The following is a 21,545-nucleotide window of genomic DNA, read 5'->3' as shown; positions in this document are numbered from 1 at the left end:
TGTTTGGTCCGTTCATGAAAAACTGGATTAGCAGCAATATGAAGAGCACTTTGATTATCACAATATAAAACTGGTGGGCGGATAGGAGAGATGCGTAAAAATTGTAACAGATTTAGTAACCATTGAAGTTCACAAGTTGTGTTTGCAAGTGCACGATATTCTGCTTCAGTGGATGAGCGGGCAACGGTGGTTTGTTTCTTGGTCTTCCAAGAGACTAAAGAGTTGCCTAAGAAGAAACAATAGCCTGTTAAGGATCGCCGAGTGTCAGGACATCCGGCCCAATCAGAGTCACTGAAGCCGAGAAGTTGAATTTCTGATTCTCTTGGAAAAAAAATTCCTTTGCCTGGGCTAGTTTTCAGATATCGTAACACATGCTTGGCGGCTTGAAGATGAGATTCAGTAGGAGTTGCCATAAATTGAGTTAATTGTTGAGTGGCATACATGATGTCTGGTCGAGTAGTGGTAAGGTAGAGAAGACGTCCAACTAAACGGCGATACACAGAAGGGTCAGATAGCAAGGGACTTTTGTCTTGATATAATCTTGTAGAACTATCCATTGGAACAGAGGTAGGTTTAGCACCTAATAAACCAGAATCCTCCAAAAGATCAAGACAATATTTTCTCTGAGATAAGCAAATTCCCTTTGCTGATTGAGCTACTTCAATACCCAAAAAATATTTTAAAGGGCCCAAATCTTTAATTCGGAAGTGTTGGTGCAAAATAGACTTAATGGAAGCAAGTTCAGAAATAGAATTGCCGGTGAGAACGATGTCATCAACATAGACGAGAAGTATAGAAATTTGAGCACCAGTAAATTTAACAAATAAACTATAATCAGATAAAGTCTGCTGATATCCATGGGATAGCAAAAGATGAGAAAGTTTGTCATACCACATACGACTAGATTGTCGTAGACCATATAATGACTTTAGTAACTTGCAGCATTGATTTGGGCGAGGAGATGTGAACCCAGGTGGCAAAGTCATGTAAACATCTTCAGAAAGATCCCCATGTAAGAAAGCATTATTGACATCTAACTGATGTATGGGCCAATGCTTCATAGAGGCCAATGCCAAAACTAATCTGATGGTGGCAAGCTTGACAACAGGAGAGAAGGTTTCCAAAAAATCAACACCTTCAGTCTGGGTGAATCCTTTAGCCACAAGGCGAGCCTTATATCGATCAATTGAACCATCAGGCTTGCATTTGATGCGATAGACCCATTTACAGCCAACTGGCTTAACATCTGTAGAACAATCAACAAGACGCCAAGTTTTGTTCAACTCAAGAGCATCCAGCTCATCTTTCATAGCACTACGCCAATTGGGATGTTGATTGGCATCTTTAAAGAACTTTGGCTCAACGTCAGAATGTAGAGATAATAAAAACCTTTTATGTGAAGATGAAAGGGAAGAAAAAAACATGACTGAGGATAAAGGATACCTGCACTTTGAGGGAGATTGATTGGTAGAGGTGAGAGACGAATTGCACAAGTAATCAGAGAGATATGCTGGAGGTCGGTGAGGTCGATCAGAATGACGAGGATGGGGTTGCTCAGGTGGTGAGGAAGGTGACGGGAAATGAGGAGGTGATGGTGGACTAGTGTCTAGTGCAGAAGAAGAGGAGGGTGTGGGCTGCAAAAGAGATTCGGTTGTCATGGATTCAAGTTAGTTAGGACATGATAGTGAGGAAGAAGGAGAGGTTGTTGGAGAGAATAAAGAATTAGATGGAGTTGGGTCAATGGGTATGGGTGAGGGTTCAACTGGAAGGGTTGGTATTTTTGGTTTATGTGGGTTGATAGAAAAATTATTTGGGTCAAAATTTGTTGTTGGGTTGGAGGGAGAGATTGGGTCATTTGTGTGGACCAAAGAAAAGACTAATTCATCAAATACAACATTTTGAGAAATTTCAATCCTTTTGTCATCCAAAAGATAAATGATATATCCTTTAAAACCATTTTGAAAACCAATGAAAACACCCCTTTTGGCTCTTGGATCAAATTTTGATCTATTTGTCATTAGGGTAGACACAAAACATAAACAACCAAAAACTTTAATGTCATGATAATTTGGTGGATGATTAAATAGAATCTCAAATGGTGTTTGAAAATTAATTGCAGAGGATGGAACTCTATTAAGCAAATAAACAGCATGTTTAACAGCATAAGACCAAAAAGATAATGGTAAATTAGATTGAAACATAAGAGCACGAGCTATATTTAAAATATGTTGATGCTTGCGTTCTACCCGTCCATTTTGTTGAGGGGTTTCAACACAACTATGTTGATGAATAATGCCCTTGGAAGCATAAAAATCATGTAAAATAAATTCTGGTCCATTATCTGAACGGATAGTTTTGACTTTAGAGTTGAATTGTGTTTCAACTAAAGTAATAAAATTCTTTACATGATTTTGCACTTCTCCTTTTGATTTTAACAAAATAGCCCATGTAAAGCGACTAAAATCATCAACGACAGTTAAGAAATATTTATGATTATGAATAGAATTTTGTCGAAACGGACCCCAAATGTCAAAATGTAATAAATCAAAAATTGCATTAGCTTTATTAAAACTTTGAGAAAATGAAAGTTTCTTCTGTTTAGAAAAATGACAAATATCACAAGTTTTATCATAATGCATAGAAATAAAAGGAAATTGCTTATGTAAATAATTAAGTCGTTGTTCAGAAGGATGACCCAAACGAAAATGCCATAACTCGGATGGTGTAATGGTTGATTTTGTTTTGATAGTATGAATGGAATGTGAAGTTGATGGAGTGTGAGGGGGAGTATTTTCAACAACATACAAGCCTTCTCTCATTCTACCAAAGCCAATCGTCCTCAAAGTGTTGGTCTGTAAAGTGCAAGAAGAAGATGAAAAAGTGAGTTGACATTAAAGATTGGAAGTAATTTTGGATATAGAAATAATGTTAAAATTAAAGTGAGGCAGATAAAGAACATCATGAAGGATTAAGGATGAAGAAAATTGCACAACACCCTTATAGGAAGCAGTGACTTTAGTGTTATTTGGTAAGTGAATGATAATGGGAGAGACTTTATAATATGAAATAAACCAAGATAAGTTTGATGCAATATGGTCTGTGGCACCAGAGTCAATAATCCAAGAATTTAAAAAGGTATTTTTGTTGGAAAAATGATTTAAAACAGAAAATGTGTTTGAAGAACAAAGATAATGAGTACTCAGATTAGGCAAAAACCCATTTTGATTTGATGAACCATTGTCTCTATATTCTGAAGAGGGAGACTCGGTCCTTTTGAGAAGTGCTATGAGAGCTTGTTGTTGGGCTAGTGAGAGGTCCAAAATTGGATTTGGATTCGGCTGATGGGTATGCCCTTCAACATGACCTAGGGCTGCCCTCTCATCATAAACTGGAGGGGCGATTGAAGGAGGAGTGGCGACGGCGACAGCAGCGGAGTGATGTGGACTACCAGAGTGACGTGGATCCCCTGGTGGGAACCCGTGTTTCGAATAACAGACTTCAATCGTGTGGCCACTACGACCGCAATGCGTACAGAACTTAGAGGAACCACCACGTCCCGCACTGGAGGGGAAACCACCGCGACCCTTGCCGGAGGAAAAGCCATTGCGATCGCGACCGCGACCTTGTGAGGGGTGCCGCGAATCGGTGGCACAGTGATGAAACGTGGATCGTCTAGAATACCAGTGGTGACTTGTAGCTGTCGTTCATGTTGGATGACCAATGCAAAAACTCTGGTTGCTGGAGGTAATTGGTCTAGGAGAAGTATTTGAGATTGCACCACCGAAAACCGTTCATCCAATCCCTTAAGAAAGCGAATTATGAAATCTTGTGATCTATGAGATGTTGCTGGACATGAACAGACTGGGAGAGGGCGAGAACTGTCGAGTTCCTCCCAAAGAGACTTTAGTGATGTGTAGAACTCGGTGACGGACAGAGTGCCCTGCTTAAGTGCATAGATTTCTTCTTGCAACTTAGCAATTCGGAGAAGATCGCTCTGAGCAAATCGTTCTTTCAAATCGGTCCAGACAGAAGAGGCAGTGTCAAAATAGAGGACACTTTGAGTTATAGAAGGGGACAAAGAATGGAATAACCAAGATAAGACCAAGTTGTTGCAATGTTCCCAAGCCGAGAAAAGGGGATCCCCGGGTAGAGGAGAGGAGATAGAACCGGTAAGAAATCCATATTTATTTTTGGAAATAATAGCCATAGTGAAGGATCTTTTCCATGAATGATAATTGTTTCCTATGAGAACAGGGGTAACCAAGACTGAGGTAGGATTTTCGCTTGGATGAATATAATAGGGATTGGTTGTATCTTGAGTTAAATTGGAAGGCTGATTATCAATGGTAGGCGGGGGAGTTGAAGGAGTTTTAGGATCTGAGTTGGATGGTTTATCCATGTTATCCATGGATGTCAGCAGAGCTCAAGAGGAGCTCTGATACCATAACAAAATTATGAAGGAATAGAAAAGGCAAAGAAAAGAATTTTATTGATTGTTGACTGATTGAATTGAAAATTATGAAGGTAAAACTAAATATATATAGTGCATTGCCTATGAAAGTAAAAGTAAAGATAAGATAAAAAGATAACATAAAGATAAGATAAGATAAGATAATAATGACTAAAATTAGAACTAAATTTATGTATCCTATTGGGCTGAATTTGTGGGCCACGAGACTTCTTTATTATTGTCATGGGCTAAGGTAGAAGAGTAGTTTAATATACCAAAAGTCCAAAACCTTGTTATGAAATATGGGATAGGTGTTGACAAATGTTAATGGAGTCTGAAACTTTGTAATGGACTAATGGTTATACAAGGGTGAGCCAAGGGAGAAAATATTGGAGAAGGAATTTTCTGGATGTTATTGGTGAATTTTTTTGGGGAAAATAAAGAAGAGTTTCTGTGTTTTTATTATTTCTATCGAAATGCAATGAAAAGGAAAAAATGAGGAAAAAAATTTACAACACTAGTTAATAGAAGGACCAAAAATATTATCTATTTAATTATATAAAAATTAAATTTTTATACTTAATAATAAAATTGATATGGCATGCTTCTAAAAATATTTTTTAATTTATTTTTTTATTTCATTAAATAATATAATTCATTATGATGAATTAATTATATCAACTAATTAATTTGATTAGATATTTGAATATTACACAATTTATTATAATTTATATCAATCAATTAATTATAACAAATAATTTAGAGTATATACCCATTTTGGTCCTTAAAAAATTTTAGACTGGACATTTTAATCCCTAACTAAAATTAATTACTCGATTGGTCCCTAACAATTAATTCCGTCAGTCACTTAGGTCCTTTACTCCGTTAACTTTAACGGAGGACAAAATAGTCCCTGACAACTCTAACAGGAGACAAAATGGTCCCTGACAACTCTAACAAAGGACAAAATGATCCCTGACCCCTTTATTCGAAAACAACACCGTTTTTCCCAATTTTTATCATATCTTGCATAACCCTAACATTCATACTCTCCTTCTTCACCTTCACAATCTTCTTTTATATCTTTTCCTTCCTCTTCTTTAGCTCTAAAATTAAGCCATGATGTAATTGTCATACGTGTCGCACCTACCTCAACATGTCATGGACCACACACTTCCTAAATCTTTGTGACGGGTACATCCACCTCCTCTGCACTTCACCCACCAAAAGCATCCACTTCCACGTCTTCGATAACATCACCTCCAACCCCAACATGTCCACGACATCCTCAAGACCAAGTTTCACAACTACTCCAAGGGCACGCCTTTCTCCATTCTCTGACAAGCAATATAGATTGTTGGACATTAGAACATCATGAGAAGATTCTCCTTCGACATCATATGCAAATTCTCATTTAAAATAGACACCGAGTGATTTATTCCTTCTTTTTCGGAGTCCAAGTTGGCAGACAGTTTTGACCTCGCATCCAAGCTATCAGTACAATGAGCAATGTCATCGTTGCCGCTCATATGAAAACTGATGAAGCGATTCCTAAACATTGGTTCGGAGAAGAAACTGAAGGAAGCGATCGGAGTGGTGGACAATGTGGTCATGGAGAAGATAGGGCAGTGGAGGAGGGAGATGGCAACAACGACGGCGGTTCTTAACAAACCAGACTTGCTGTCTAGATTCAGGAAATCCATCGAAGACGGTAACTAGTTGAGAGATATAGGCATTAGTTTCCTGAGTATGAATTGGTTGAGAACAAGTTGAGAATTTTTCTTTCTCGTGAACATTAAATTTATAGAGTGTGCATTGTGTAGTTTGAAGTTATAGTGTTAGACTGCTAGTGTTATGCGAGATATAATGAAAATTGGGAGAGAACAGTGTTATTTATGAACAAAGGAGATCAGGAACCATTTTGTCTCCTGTTAGAGTTGTTAGGGGCTATTTTTTCCTCCGTTAGAGTTAACGGAGTAAAAGACTTAAGTGACTGATGGAATTAATTGTTAGGGACCAATCGAGTAATTAATTTTAGTTGGGGGCTAAAGTGTCCAATCTAAAATTTTTTGAGGACCAAAATGGGTATATACTCAATAATTTAAATCAAATCATTTATAATAAATAAATGATAGGGTAAAACACACAATTGAACCAAACCCAACTCAATATTATACAATTCACCCAAATAAAAAAATACTATATGGATCTTCCAAATTACCTCTAGGTAAATCGAATGAGTCAGACTAGATTTAGTTCTCTATATAAATCTAATCACCTTATTTCGATTTATGCATGCATGCATGATGTTCTAATAAATCTAATCACTCTGTTTATATTTACTAGGATAGCATGCATGCATGCATAAATCGAGTCAGGGTGATTAGATTTACATAGAGATCAAAATCTAGTTTGACTCATTTTATTTATATAGAGAAGTGATTGGAGAGATTTATGTAACTTTTTTTTTATTTTGGTGAATTGTGTAATATTGAGTTGGGTTTAGTTTAATTATGTGTTTTATCCAAAATTATGCAGCTAATTAATTTAATTAATACATATATCACACTAAACTCTAAATTAATTATAACTAATGAGAAAACTGATGTAATTTCATCTTAAGGGTATTTTATGCTGAGGCAAAAATGGAGAATAAAATTTCTCAGAGACTACTGCGAAGACTTAAGTAGGATCTCCCCCTTGTTCTCTATAATCTTCGAATTCCTCAAAATTTTAGGTTACTATGAATATTTTAGTACGTAATTTTATCTCTCATATATATTTTAGTAATTTTATGGCGTATTATTTTATTTTTTTAAACATAATATTAAATTTTATTGAATTTATCATTTTAAACAAGATGTATTCATAAGTTAATTCAATGTTTTATGATTTTTTTATTTTTTATTTTTTTAATTTTATTAGAATTTTTATAAAAAATTATCAAAAGTAGATAGATAATAGAATCTTGTAGAAATTGTGAAAAATGTAAGAGAACAAAAATGAGAGTAAATATTTTTTTAGGATATTTGTAGGCATTTTTACTTTCACCCTGTCTTCGTCTTACTTCTTTTACATCTGACTCTACTTTTGATACAAAATTTATGATTACTTTAAATTTTCTTTTGTTGCAAAGTATATTGTCATTTTACTTTAATTAAAAATTTCACACACACAACGGAGTTATTAATATACCAATTTATCCTTCTTAGATTTACTACCGCGTGTTATAATGGGTAGAAATAGTAAATAACATTAACATATTTTATATGAAAGAAAAATGTACTTAATTTAATGTATACAAATTGATATTTTGTTAATTTAATTATTAATTAAATTTTTTAAATCATAAATTTTTTTTAATAGAATAAAAAATTTAAAATAAAGCATAAAAGATCTAATTTTAATAAATGTGGTAGATAAAGACTGAAATTAAAATTTAATTTAAATTAACTAAATATATTTATAATTTTTATTATGAGAAATTAAATATAAAAATATTTTTCAAAAATAAAAAAACAATTTTCTCAAAATAATGAGTTATACGGAATAATCTATTATATTGTGAATATAAAAATCAAATCGAAATTAAATATTTTTTGTAACTCATTTTGGAGAATTAAAATAAGTCAAATTATAAATAGAGATGACAAAAAATTTGTAAAAATAAATATTGTAGATCATAAAGGATAACTATTTTAATAATTATATATATAATTTATAATAATACTAAATAATATTTATAATTTAAATTAAATTTAATTTTTCCATGCAAGATAAAAAAATAAACTAGTTGTTCCTAATAACCAAGTTTAACCGTATCTAAATTCCAAATTAAAAGATCAAATTTTATGATAATGTGTTATTTTGAATTTAAAAACATTACAAATAAGAGGAATAAAATAAACTGCATTCATGCTTCCTCGTCAGTTTACTTATTGCACATCAATTTCATTAGTTTAACAACAATATTATAAATTTATAATAATTGTCTCCTCTGTTTTTTGGTAATTATAATTGGTCTCCGCTTAATATTTCAAAACTGAAACAATGGCCCAACAATGATAAGTCCATTTATGATATTCCTTCAACGGAATTCTAATGCTAACCTGGAATTATCTTCTACCAGCTTAGCTACAATATAGAGCCATTATAAATAGGGATGTCAAAAATTCTCAGGAGGCGGGGATCCCCGTGAGGACCGCCCCGAATGGGACCCCGATGGCGAGAAATTTTTCCTGCGGGGACGGGGATGGGGGACAAAATTCCCCCGAAGCAGGTGCGGGGACCCGAGCGGGGATCCCCGTCCCCGTCCCCATATTCCCCACATTCCCCGAATATATTAAATTACTTAAATACCATTAGTAATTTATTTTTTACTTTGGTTTTTTAGTCATTTCACCTTCCATATATATATATATATATATATATATATATATATATATATATCGAAAATTTGGAAACCCTAGCCCCTCTTTCCTCACAGGCTCACACTAGTCAGCTACCCAATCACCCTCACCCTCCTCGCGAAGACGCGAACCCCCCTTCTGCGTTCTCTCCGTCCTCTTTGCACCCAGCCAGCCACCTCCGAACACCTCCCTCGCGGCCTCACCACTGTCCGTTTCAGCCGGCCCACTCACCGCGTCATTACCGCACCTCGCCGTTTTCCTCTTTCTTCGCCAACGTTGCTGCTCCGTTGAGTCTGTTCAACTCCTGCACCGCCGCCGTCTTGCATTGTTACATCGCATCTCTACTCTTCTTTTCACCTGCGTCTGTCACCTCTTCGGCCATTTCTCCCTTATCCCTGGTAAGATTCACTGTTCTCTCCTTTTCTGCTTGGATTTTGGCATTTTACTTCATTAATTTGAATGCATGCTAATTAATAATTAGTTTCTGATAATGTAATTTTTCATACTTTAAAATTCTTTTTTTTCATGAATTTGATTTTGATTTTGATTTTTTGATGTTGGTGGTTGCTGTTTTTGTTAATGAATGCGGTTCTCAACTTCTAATTTTGTTGGCTGTTCTGTTTATGCCATGCTGGGAGAAAATATCATCGTATAAAATCATATGATAGCATAATAATTTTTACTACAAAACATTAAATGTTTGCTGGTAATTGTTGGTAACAAGGAAAATTTACTCATCCAGTCACTTAGGTTAAACATATAATCATGATATCAAATTTTAATTTTGAATCCATATATCTTATATTTACAAGTTAAAGTCTTGGCCACAATTTTAATTTTGGTTCTGCTGTGACTACTGCAATGCTGATACGGTGGGTGCTGCAACAGTGTTGTGGCTGCCAGAAGACAGTACTTGGCTATGAAAAAGCAGGTTTTATGGGTTTAATATAAAAGAGAAAGAAATTATGTGCAAAATTTTTATCATTAGTGGCTCTTATGTTACAGTAGGGTGTTCTTATTTATGAAAAAGTCTCATTATACTAGTGTTTGTTGATATGCTTAATATTGTGTTGGAGAAATTACATAAATTGGTAACGGTCCTTTGGCCAAACTTGGCTGTCAATTTTGATTCTTCTTAATGTCCACAGAATGATGGTTTCCTGTTTGGGAAAGCCCAGACTTTGACCTGAGCAAAAGCTGCCTTCATATATTGAGTAGTATGTGTGTGGTTTTAGATGTCTGTTTCTTGTTCATTCTTTACCTACTTAAGTTGGTCATTTGATGTTGCTGTTCTTGGAGAAAATTAGGGGTTGGGGGAGTTTAAGTTGTTTAATTTAATTATTATATTCCAAATTCAATTTTTAGAATAACAAAATTATGCTTGGTTGACATTCTGCAATTTGTGTATTTGGTATCACATGCATATTCTCAAAGCCATCAGCATCACAAGTATGTACTGTGAGGATGCTTAATAGTTATAGTTTAAAACATATTAATTTAATTAAATTTATATATGTATATGCTGTGAGCATACCATACATGGAGTTCTATATATGTTTTTCTACTTACTTTTAAGTTTTAGCTTTCAAGTTTCAACTCATAAGCAATGTTTGTACTGTATTGTTAGTAAATTAACTTTTTCAGCAATTCAAATAGAGAAGAATGAAATAATGGTTCCATGAAATCCTCCTTTGTAGTGTTGACGTCAATTTACATGGCAGTCCCGTTGCAAACTTGTGTGATTCAAGATCATCCACTTTCACTCCTTTTTATTTATAGTTGTTTAGAATTATACAGTTGTTTAGAATTATACAGGCCCTGTTTTGCTTTTTATTTTTGTTTTCTGAATTTTTTCTTTGTATATGAAGTTGAGCTAGAATCTAATTTAGTGTTTCTGTGTTAAATTTTGCTGTTTATATCCAGGATGGATAGTTTTAGCTCAACTCCTATTGAAAATAATAATGAGATAGAACCAACTCAAGATGATGAGGGTCAAGCAATTGAAGTACATATTCAAGGAACACAAGAGGAAGGACAAGAAGAAACACAAGAGGGAGGACAAGAAGTTAGCCAAGAAGTGCAAAACAGTCCTAACAAAAAAGGATTAACATCTGAGGCTTGGAAACATTTTAGGAGGGAGAAAATAGATGGAAAGTGGAAGGCAATATGTAAATATTGCGAAAGAAAGATTGGAGGTGACACGAAGCAAGGAACTAAGCACTTGCATGATCACATTAGAATTTGCCCGATTCGTACAGTTAGGGGACCAAAACAGTCAATATTAAAAACAGTGCAACAATCATCAGGTTCTACAGGAATGGGAAGGCCAATGGATTCACTTTTGGTTGGAAACTTCACATTTAGTCAAGAGGCAGCACGACGAGCACTCACAAAATGAGTTATTAGGGATGAACACCCTATGTCATTTGTTGAACAAGTGGGTTTTCATGAGTTTATGGCTGAGACTCAACCTTTGTTCAAATTTTATACAAGAAATACATTGAGAAATGATGTTGAGAAGATGTATGAAGCTGAAAAGGCAAAGCTTCTAAAATTGTTGGGAAAAAATTCAAGCCGCATTGCTATAACTACTGACATGTGGAGTGCTGATTGTCAAAACAAAGGCTATATGGCGATTACGGCTCACTTTATTGATGATGATTGGAACTTGCAATGTCGACTTATAAGGTATTATTTATGCTTTTAGCATCTTTTAAATATTTGATTTTTTAATGTCATGATTGTTTATTATATTTACATTATTCTAGGTTTGCATATGTGCCTGCACCTCATACTGCTGAAGTTCTTAGTGATGCTTTGGTGAATTCCTTGTATGATTGGAACATAGATAGAAAATTATCAACTTTAACGGTTGATAATTGTAGTACAAATGATGCCATGATTCATCTTTTGCTTGATAAGATTTCACCATCTAACTTTGTTAAGAGAGGGGAATTTTTTCACATGTGTTGTTGTGCTCACATTGTTAATCTGATTGTGAAAGATGGCATGAATGCAATCTATGGTTCTATTGAAAAAATCAGAGATAGTGTTTCTTTTTGGGTTGCAACACAGAAGAGGGAAGAAAAATTTGTAGAGACTTGTAGGCAATTGAATATTAATTATAGGAGAAAGCTTGCACTTGATTGTAGAACTAGATGGAATTCAACTTATCTAATGCTTGCCTCTGCTTTGCCATATAGAGAAGTTTTTGAGCGTTTAAGACACCGTGAATCTCTGTATAAAGTTGTACCATCTGATGATGAGTGGGAAATGGCAAATGAACTTGTTGATAAATTAGAAGTCTTTTATAGTGTGACTGAATTATTCTCTGGCACTTTATATCCAACGACAAATTTGTACTTTCCCAAGGTGTGTGAAATGAGATTGACATTGAATGAGTGGTTGTGTAGTTCAAATGAGATAGTTCATAGAATGGCAACAAATATGATTAGTAAGTTTGAAAAGTATTGGGATCAAATTAATGAAGTCATGGCTGTGGGAGCTATCTTAGACCCTAGGTATAAGATGAAGTTATTGAAATTTTTTTCCCTAAAATATATGGATCTCAAAGTGAGAATCATCTGAGCAAGGTGAAGAAAATGATGGAAGAATTAGTATGTGAATATCAACTTAAGGCTAGGGTTAAAAGAAGAGCAACAAATGATGATAATTCAGCTTCTACTTTGGATGTTGGACATGATGAAGGATCTTCAAAGAGAAAATTTAACTCTATCTACTTGCAATTTGTGAAAGATACATCTGAAGACTGCGCCGTGAAAACTGAGTTGGATTTCTATTTGGAAGAGAGTGTTATGGTAGATAAAACAAATTTAGAAAAATTTGACATTTTGGGTTACTGGAAAAATATTAGAGTGAAATATCCAACTTTACAAAAGATTGCAAGAGATTTTCTAGCCATTCCTATTTCTACTGTTGCCTCAGAGTCTGCTTTTAGCACCGGTGGTCGAGTTATACATCCACATCGCAATAAATTGGATTGTGAACTTGTTGAGGCGTTAATTTGCACTCAGCACTGGATACACTCTTCAGGTAAAAGTACTAATAACTCAAATTTTATTTCGTATTAAATTTCAATTTCATGTTAAATTTACTCTTGTAAATTGTTGGTTGATATAATATAGATAAATCAGGGTCGAAAATTCCAATTCCTTGGGACTATGTGATGGATATGGGGATTTAGGAGTTTAGGTAATTATTTTTTTATTATGTCAAATTCATATTAAATATATGATATTTTTGTTTATGATGTATGTTAACATATTCATATTTGTGTTGTATTTTAACAGAGAACATGGAGTTGTTTGTTGGAAATTGAAGACTTTATTTTATGGCTTTTTTTAAGAATGGAAGTTGTATTTTAAAATTTCGTTTTATGGATTATGATTTCTTATTTTATATTTCTTGATTTGTAAGTTGTAATCTTGGATAAGACATGTATGTTTGTGTGTTGTAATAATGTTTTGTCTTTTTTTTATATTTTTTAAAATTTTTATTGTAATTTTCATATAAATATTCAACATAAAGAGATGGGAAATGGGGACCCGCGGGGAACACGAGAAACGCGGGGAATGGGGATGGGGGCAATTATCTCCCCACGGCGGGGATCGGGGCGGGGACGGGGACAAAATCTGAGGGCGGGGACGGGGAGCAGGGAGACATCCCCCGCCCCCGCACCCGCCCCATTGACATCCCTAATTATAAACCAGCTCTACAAGCTCTGCAAGTTGCTCAGAAAGCTCTGCAAGCTACTCCCCCAATAATCAACATAAATTCAAGTGTCACTTTTACATCGAACTAAAGGGAATATCTTTATCTTTACATCTGTACGCTATAATTTTTTTTGGAGGTACATGATAATGTGGCAAATTATAGTAGCAAATCAACCAGCAGAAAATAATAAGTTTAAGAGTTAATTCGCAAGTCAAGTTTTTTTATTTTTGGTGTGTTTGATTTAATATTTGAAACATGGTAAAAAGTTATAATTTTAAACGCTTTTATTTTTGTTTGGTAAATTTTTTTCTGTAAATACAAAATAATTTTGTATTCAAATCCATGTTTAGAAGAAGTAAAAAGTTATAACTTTTGCATTTAGTAATTAGTGTTCAACTATTAATTTTAAAAATTATTTTCTTTTTATTTCTTACTCTTTATATATATTATTTTATTTATAGAATTTTTATTGTTTTGTATACGATTTCTCTTTTTTTTTGACATTATACACTTTTATAATTACAATTTTTGTATATTATATTTATTATTATGTTTTTATAATATAATTTATTAATCTTATTAGTTAAAACAAATTAAATAAAAAATTAACTATAAATAATAATAATAATAATAATAATAATAATAATAATAATAATAATAATAATAATAATAGTAGTAGTAGTAGTAAAAAATTACAGCGTACAAAAAAAATATTAAAAGTACTAAAAAAATATTATATAAAACACATACTAAAAATATCAAAAATTAAATATATTTAAAAAAATAACACTATAATTTAATATTATATATTTTTTAGTAATTATTTATTTAAAAATAATTTTATTATGCGTGAGTTTCACTGTTTTATTTTAAGAATGATTAACTTCACTTTATTACTTTATCTATTCTCTCATTTTAGAAGAACTGTTTTTTTTTTTTCTAAACTCAATTCAAAAAACTAAATTAGCAAAGTTGGATCTCTGAGTTGCTACTTAGTACTAATAAAAATTTGACCAAGATATTGGTATGTCGAACAAGTTAGAGTCGAAATTAGAATAACGGTAAACCTGAAATTGGTATTTAATAACCTTTTAACATAAGAGTGTTATGCTGAGTGTTAAGGTCGAAAGAAGAAAAACCTAAAATTAGCATGTGATAATTGAAAGTATGGTCATTACGATTTTAGTCGATATTGCAGAACTAAGACATGTGCCTACAAGAGTCTGTATATCGATAAGAGTCGGAAGGAAAAAAAATTAACATGTAAGAGTGTATGTCTATTTTTGCAAAGTCCGATTAACAAGGGATGGTTCGACAAATACCTCGTCGAAACTGATAAAATGCCAAAATTTAAGGAACACCATTTTGAGGACAAGGTGCCATGAACATATTAAGAGACTGATTCTATTAAGAAACTGCCATGAACATGGGGTGATTTACTTAAACATCAAGTAGAAGAAGAATGTAGATGAATCTTTTCGAAGTCAAGTTTTAGAGCAGAACGTGAAAATAACTACTTAATGAACAAGGAATGGGGTTTAAAGCTAAAGACAGTTCTGTGTAAAGGAACTTTCATTATGCAATGTATACATAAATTCAGGAAAATTTTCTAGTCATACTAATACAAAAGAAGAGGACGAAATGTGAGTATTTGGATGCCATTTTTTTATTTTTATCAATTCCATTTCATTTTCAATTCTTGTTTGTTTCAATTCTTTAAGTTATGTTTTTCATTTATTTATTAAGTTTCTAGTATTCAATCCTTTTATGTTTATTTTAAGTTTAAAATTCATTGCAAACTCCATATTTGATGTTGTTACTTTTCAAATCTTTTAAAAATTTTGTTTGTAAAATAATTTATTCAATAATATAATTATACATTTCTTTTCAATTACTTGTAAAGTGAACTTTTTATTGCTATAGTTGATAAATTCTAGAGTTAAACTCTCTTAAAAGAAGTCATATTTATTTTCTGAATTAAAATTATTAATACAACTTTAGGCGGCATTTTCTGTTAAAATTGAAAAACCAAAATTTAAGTAAAATACACGTATCAAAAATTTTATTAAAATTGATAGAAAAATCAATTTGTTTGACAAGTGTAATTTTAAAAAATTTTTAAAATAATAAAAATTTATTGAAAATTAAAGTATTTGATCTAAAATTTGTTAACAACATTTAATATATATTATATATTTTTTTAATTGTTATAGTTTCCTGACGTTTGTCGTTCTAAAATGGTTAAAATCTAATTTCTATAAATGTTTTACTCAATTGTTAGTGAAAGGAAAAACAAATTTATAATAACAAAATAAAGTAAGAAAGTATTACTTTGTTTTACTTTTTTTAAAAAGAAATAAAACATTGGTTTTTCAAGATAGCATCTTATTTAGGTTAATTTTTTTTATATTAAAAAAATTTTGATGTAATACTCAATCATTAAATTTTATAGTATTTTTTAAAGGAAACTGAAAAAGTATAAGAACTAGCAACTTTATTAAATTTTAGCCAGCATGTAATCAGCAAAAAAAAGTAAACCATTAAATGAAATCTTACACTAATTTCACACAATAAAAGTTATTATTAATGACTATTTGATAACTACAAATTAGAAAAAGAGGTCTGCTATACATACAAGTTTTTTTGACTTACAAGTCTTATAAGTTACTACACATACAGGCCTTTTAATGCTTTATTCAACCGCTTCCTGTTTTCAAAGTGCGCTACTCACTATGTATTATGAACGACTCTTCTTCTTCTTCCTCCATGAAAACGAGGTTCTTGCCAAATTTGTTCGATCTCCTTCGTGAGTTCTCTCTTCACCTTTTCATTCGTTGTTTTACTTGTGTACTAGTATTCTTGTTTCGTTTTTTTTATGGTTTCTAAAATCAAGCTTTGAAATCGTTTTGAAGATAATGGAACTTCAGAAATACACCCAAACAATTACAAAAATACACCCAAAGAATTACAGAAATATATCCAAACGGTTACAGGAGTTCACCCAAACGATTATAGAAATACACCCAAAGGATTACAAAAATACACCAAAAGGATTTAAGAAATACACCCAAAATTCGTTGAAGTACACCTTATGCATAATTCAAAACTCTTTCTCTTTCTCCTCCTCATCTTCTGCTACTTCTTTTTCTTCAAAAACGATTTCAGAGCTTGATGTCAAAAAACAATGGAAATCAAGAATAACGAAGAAAAAAAACGGAGAAAAAAGCACATAAATGAAGAATGAGAAAGAGAAGACAAAAAACAAAAGAAAATAAGAAGAAGAGAAAGATGAAGAAATACGTGCCACAAGAAAAAGAAGAAGGTGCAAAAGATGAGGAGGAAGAAGATGAAAAACGTGCAATTCAAAACGCGTTAATATAAATGACTTATAAAGACTTGTATAAAAAAACGCTTGTATATAAAAAATTATTCTTACAAAAAATTGCTGCCCATAACACTTCTCTTTTTTAAAATTGACACCAAAATTAATATCAATATGTAAAAAAATAAACGTCTTATTTATTCATGACCGCCATGCCGCCACGCTGCAGCATCGCCTACGCCCTACAGCTTACATATATAAAACTTCATTCGCTGTTTCCATTCTTCTTCTCTTCTTCCTTTTCCAATATTTCAGACAACACAAACACACATAGGCGGTCTTATTCTTACAGCACCATATCATTATACCATAGCCCTATCCCTATGCTACCTGATGCTACCTAACTCATTCGAAATTTTAAGTTTTAACATCTTAATTCTTATCCCACTTCCGTACACTTCCTTTGGCTCCAAATCCAATTCTCTCTTGTTTGTTTCGTCATGAACACAATTGCCATCATTCGCAATTCTGCTACCAAATCCTCTCGCAGGGTTCTCATTGGTTCTTCTACGACTTCATCTTCTTTCGCTTCCCCTCATCGAAAATGTCACCGCACTCTTCTCACCACTGCGAACCATTTCCGAATTGGTAGTGCCAAGAATTTTCTTTACTTACCGTTTTCGAGTCTTTTCCATTTCAGGATTAATTCAAGGCAATTAGGGTTAGTAATCAAACCAGATGAGGATTTTTCAAGCATTGCCAGAGTTGCATACTCATTCAGTGTTCGGAATTTCTCAACTTCAGTTGAAAACCGCGTAAATAACACCAATTTCGAGAGGATTTATGTGCAGGGTGGCGTGAATTTGAAGCCACATGTGGTGGAGAGAGTTGATGAGGAAGAGAAGAGTGTTCCCACCATAGAGAAGAATTCAGAGGGTTTTGTGAGTGTGAGTGTGGTGGAAAAGGCGAAAGTTGAGGACAGTGAAGCGGAGAGAGAAGCATGGAGGCTATTGAAGGGTGCTGTTGTGAGTTATTGTGGGAACCCTGTGGGGACTGTGGCTGCTAATGATCCTGGTGACAAGACGCCATTGAATTACGATCAGGTCTTCATTCGGGATTTCGTTCCTTCTGCTCTCGCTTTCTTGCTTGGAGGCGAAAGCGAGATTGTCAAGAACTTTCTCCTTCATACCTTGCAATTGCAGGTGCTACTTAGAACAAAATTTTATGCTTTCAAATGCTAGCTTGTTAAATGGCTGCCCAGTTTTTATTGATGCTATAAAGAGTTAAGTATGTATCCGTTGTAGTAGATAGTGATGATTGATGGCAAATTCGACACTTAAATGCTAAAAGGATGGTGTTACTATGATGATTAAATTTTTATTTACATTCTGCTTGTACATTAGTTATCCCAGGAGAGAAGGTACTCATGATGACAACATGATCGCAAATTCCAGATTGTTTTAAAACTTGTTTTTCCTAATGAGTGCTCAAAAGATAGGAATTTTTCATAGAGAAATAAACTTTTTTATTGTTACAGTACCTTTATGACACTCTTTATAAAAAATTCTTTACAATTATGTTGGATATTCATAGTTACTAATAACGTTGTACACTTTTTCCTCCTTTTTAATTGTGAAAGAGTTGGGAGAAAACAGTAGATTGCTACAGTCCAGGGCAGGGCTTGATGCCTGCTAGTTTCAAAGTTAGAACTGTAGCTCTTGATGGAGATAATCTTGAAGAAGTTTTAGACCCTGATTTCGGGGAATCAGCAATTGGTCGTGTTGCACCTGTAGATTCAGGTAAGTAGTTAGTGTATTTGCAGTACCTTAACTGTAAATGAAAAATATGACATTTCAAAGTTGTATCTTTGTTACATACCTCCATGACTCCATCTAGTGTACGCAACAAGGGGCAAATAGGGAAACATACATAAAGTTAGGGAATAGAGGGGGAAATCTTGTAATTAACCTTGCCAGCTCTGTTATGGAAGAGACAAGAGGTATCTTGGGAAAGGGGAAAGTGCTGAGTGAGGTATTTAGTTAATTCAATAACGTTCATAGTGGAGAGGGTGAAATCACGGTTTCACTTCAATTTTCCATTCCTCCATTCTTGTTCTATATTATTCTTCTATCATCAGGGTACCAGGTTCTTATGATCCATTTTGTTTCTTTTATAGGACTGTGGTGGATCATCTTGTTGCGGGCTTATGGGAAGCTCACTGGTGACTATAGCTTGCAAGAAAGGGTGGATGTTCAGACTGGCTTAAAAATGATCCTTAACTTGTGTTTAACTGATGGTTTCGATATGTTTCCATCTCTCCTAGTCACTGATGGATCTTGTATGATAGACAGGCGGATGGGGATTCATGGCCACCCCCTTGAGATCCAAGTGAGTCTATCTATGCTGTGTTTCTTATTTTTAGAGTTTTGTAGTTTTGTCGTTTTGTATTACAATATTAGGTGCTACATGGACTTTGAAATTATCCTAGTTTTCTTCTTAAAATTGAATGGTGCTCTATCTTAATCAGTTGCAGTTGACAGTTGTGCTTTTGTTATATTTGGATTATGTTCCTTTCGTTTAAATGATTGTAAGTTACAGGCCTTATTTTACTCAGCTCTTCGCTGCTCCCGTGAGATGCTCGCCGCAAATGAGGGAAGCTCTAATCTGATTAGAGCCATTAACAATCGACTCAGCGCACTGTCATTCCACATTAGAGAATATTATTGGGTGGATATGAAAAAGATCAACGAAATATATAGGTACAAAACCGAAGAGTACTCCATGGATGCAACCAACAAGTTCAACATCTATCCAGAACAAATTCCATTGTGGTTAATGGATTGGATTCCAGAAGAAGGTGGATATCTGATTGGGAATCTGCAGCCAGCTCACATGGATTTCAGGTTTTTCACACTTGGAAATCTTTGGTCTATTGTTTCATCTTTGGGTACCCCTAGACAGAATGAAGCTATTTTGAATCTGATAGAAGCAAAGTGGGATGATCTTGGCAGTCATATGCCTCTTAAGATATGCTATCCTGCGTTGGATAATGAAGAGTGGCGGATAATAACTGGCAGTGACCCTAAGAACACGTAAGTCTGTAATTTTAAATTCTGTATCTGCATATCTTGAGTAATTTGATTTTCTTTTGTTTTTTTTTTTGGTCACATATGTACTCTAATGAATCTGTATAATCTAGTTGTCTTTGTAATCAGAACTGTTTGTGGTTTATATCTTAACTGAAACAACTCGCTCAACTTTTTATGCAGTCCTTGGTCATATCACAACGGTGGATCTTGGCCAACTCTTCTGTGGCAGGTAAAATTATTCCGAGAAAAGTAATATGTTGGTTATCCATTGGCATGTGTGGCAGTATTTAGTATCTCAGCTATATATCGGATCAATGATTTTCAGAGCTCTGACATTTAGGCAAAGGAACACTCCTCAAGGAACACTTTTCTTAGTTTTTGGGCTTTCACTTATTTGAATTTTACCTCCATTCACTCTTAGGAGATAATTAATTTGAAACGATTTCCATTTGCAAAACGAATACTCTTAAAAAAAAAAAAAAAAAAACAGGAGATAGTTATCTTCTTGGCTTGTTATTTGAGGAAAGAAAATCTTTTCACAATTGAAATTTTTACGTTTATCTATCCTTTTGCTGTTTTCTATTTTTGTTTCTGAAATCTGAACCTTGCTAACCGGCAGCTTTAAATTTCTGAACAATTTTACATCATCTTCAGTTCACTTTGGCATGCATCAAAATGAGGAGAATCGAGCTAGCCAAGAAGGCTGTCGCATTGGCCGAGAAAAGGCTTCCCATTGATTTGTGGCCAGAATACTATGATACACGAACTGGAAAATTTATTGGAAAACAATCACGGCTATATCAAACATGGACAATCTCCGGGTTCCTTACATCTAAGATGCTTTTGAAGAAGCCTGAGATGGCATCGATGTTATTCTGGGAGGAGGATTATGAACTACTTGAGATATGTGTTTGTGCACTAAATAAGAGTGGAAGGAGGAAATGCTCCCGTGGTGCTGCCAGGTCACAGATTCTTGTGTGATGAATGAGGCCTTGCAATATTTGGACGCAGAGAGCCTATTGTATGTACATTCACAGTTTTACGGTATAGAATGTATTTGATAAGATGCAATGAAAATTAAATTGGAAAATTGATAACAATAGTGTTATATGTACAAGCATTTTTAGTAACTAATCCAATCAAGTTGATCTAGTTACTGATTAGTCTAACAAAAATTACCCACATAAAACTGGAAATCACATATTTCTTCTTTTGTTGCTGTTGTTGCAACTTTTATTAATTTTTTCTCTTTTTGTTTTTTTTTTTTGTTTTTGAGAAATAGAAACAAAAGAAAAAAAGGAAATAGAAGAAAAGAACGTGGTGAGAGCAGGAAGACGAGGAAGAGGAAAAAGAGAAATAGATTTTTTCAAAATTTTTTTTATATTGATAAAATAAAGTGTGATCTCTCATCATTAATTCTATAAGTGGGACTGAAAATAAATATGAGAGAGAGAACAATAAAAGGTTAGATTAAATAATTGACACTATTCAGTTTTTTTTACTGAAGAGGATCCATTTCCAGAAAAAACGTAATTCGTGAT

The 21,545-nt window shown here is 33.6% G+C and overlaps 1 protein-coding gene across 1 annotated transcript; it reads left to right on the top strand.

Moving 5' to 3' along the window:
* Nucleotides 1-17,140: 17,140 nt before the first annotated feature.
* LOC112710698 (alkaline/neutral invertase A, mitochondrial) lies at nt 17,141-21,156 on the top strand. Its single transcript, XM_025763062.3, has 6 exons — nt 17,141-18,117; nt 18,555-18,714; nt 19,092-19,303; nt 19,514-20,007; nt 20,185-20,233; nt 20,659-21,156. The coding sequence occupies exons 1-6, from the start codon at nt 17,416-17,418 to the stop codon at nt 20,983-20,985; spliced, it is 1,944 nt and encodes a 647-aa protein (XP_025618847.1). The 5' UTR covers nt 17,141-17,415; the 3' UTR covers nt 20,986-21,156.
* Nucleotides 21,157-21,545: the final 389 nt, after the last annotated feature.

Source organism: Arachis hypogaea, chromosome 9, assembly GCF_003086295.3.
Source record: "Arachis hypogaea cultivar Tifrunner chromosome 9, arahy.Tifrunner.gnm2.J5K5, whole genome shotgun sequence".
Lineage (NCBI taxonomy): Eukaryota > Viridiplantae > Streptophyta > Magnoliopsida > Fabales > Fabaceae > Arachis > Arachis hypogaea.
Note: the sequence above shows the minus strand (reverse complement) of the source record. Positions and strands in the feature narration are given on the sequence as shown.

What these genes read in the sequence shown, in the direction of transcription:
- LOC112710698 (XM_025763062.3), top strand. Translation starts at nt 17,416, where the DNA reads ATGAACACAATTGCCATCATTCGCAATTCTGCTACCAAATCCTCTCGC. An exon ending in TGTTGCACCTGTAGATTCAG is followed by an intron (nt 18,715 to 19,091) that starts GTAAGTAGTTAG and finishes TTTCTTTTATAG; the next exon opens with GACTGTGGTGGATCATCTTG. An exon ending in GGCAGTGACCCTAAGAACAC is followed by an intron (nt 20,008 to 20,184) that starts GTAAGTCTGTAA and finishes CTTTTTATGCAG; the next exon opens with TCCTTGGTCATATCACAACG.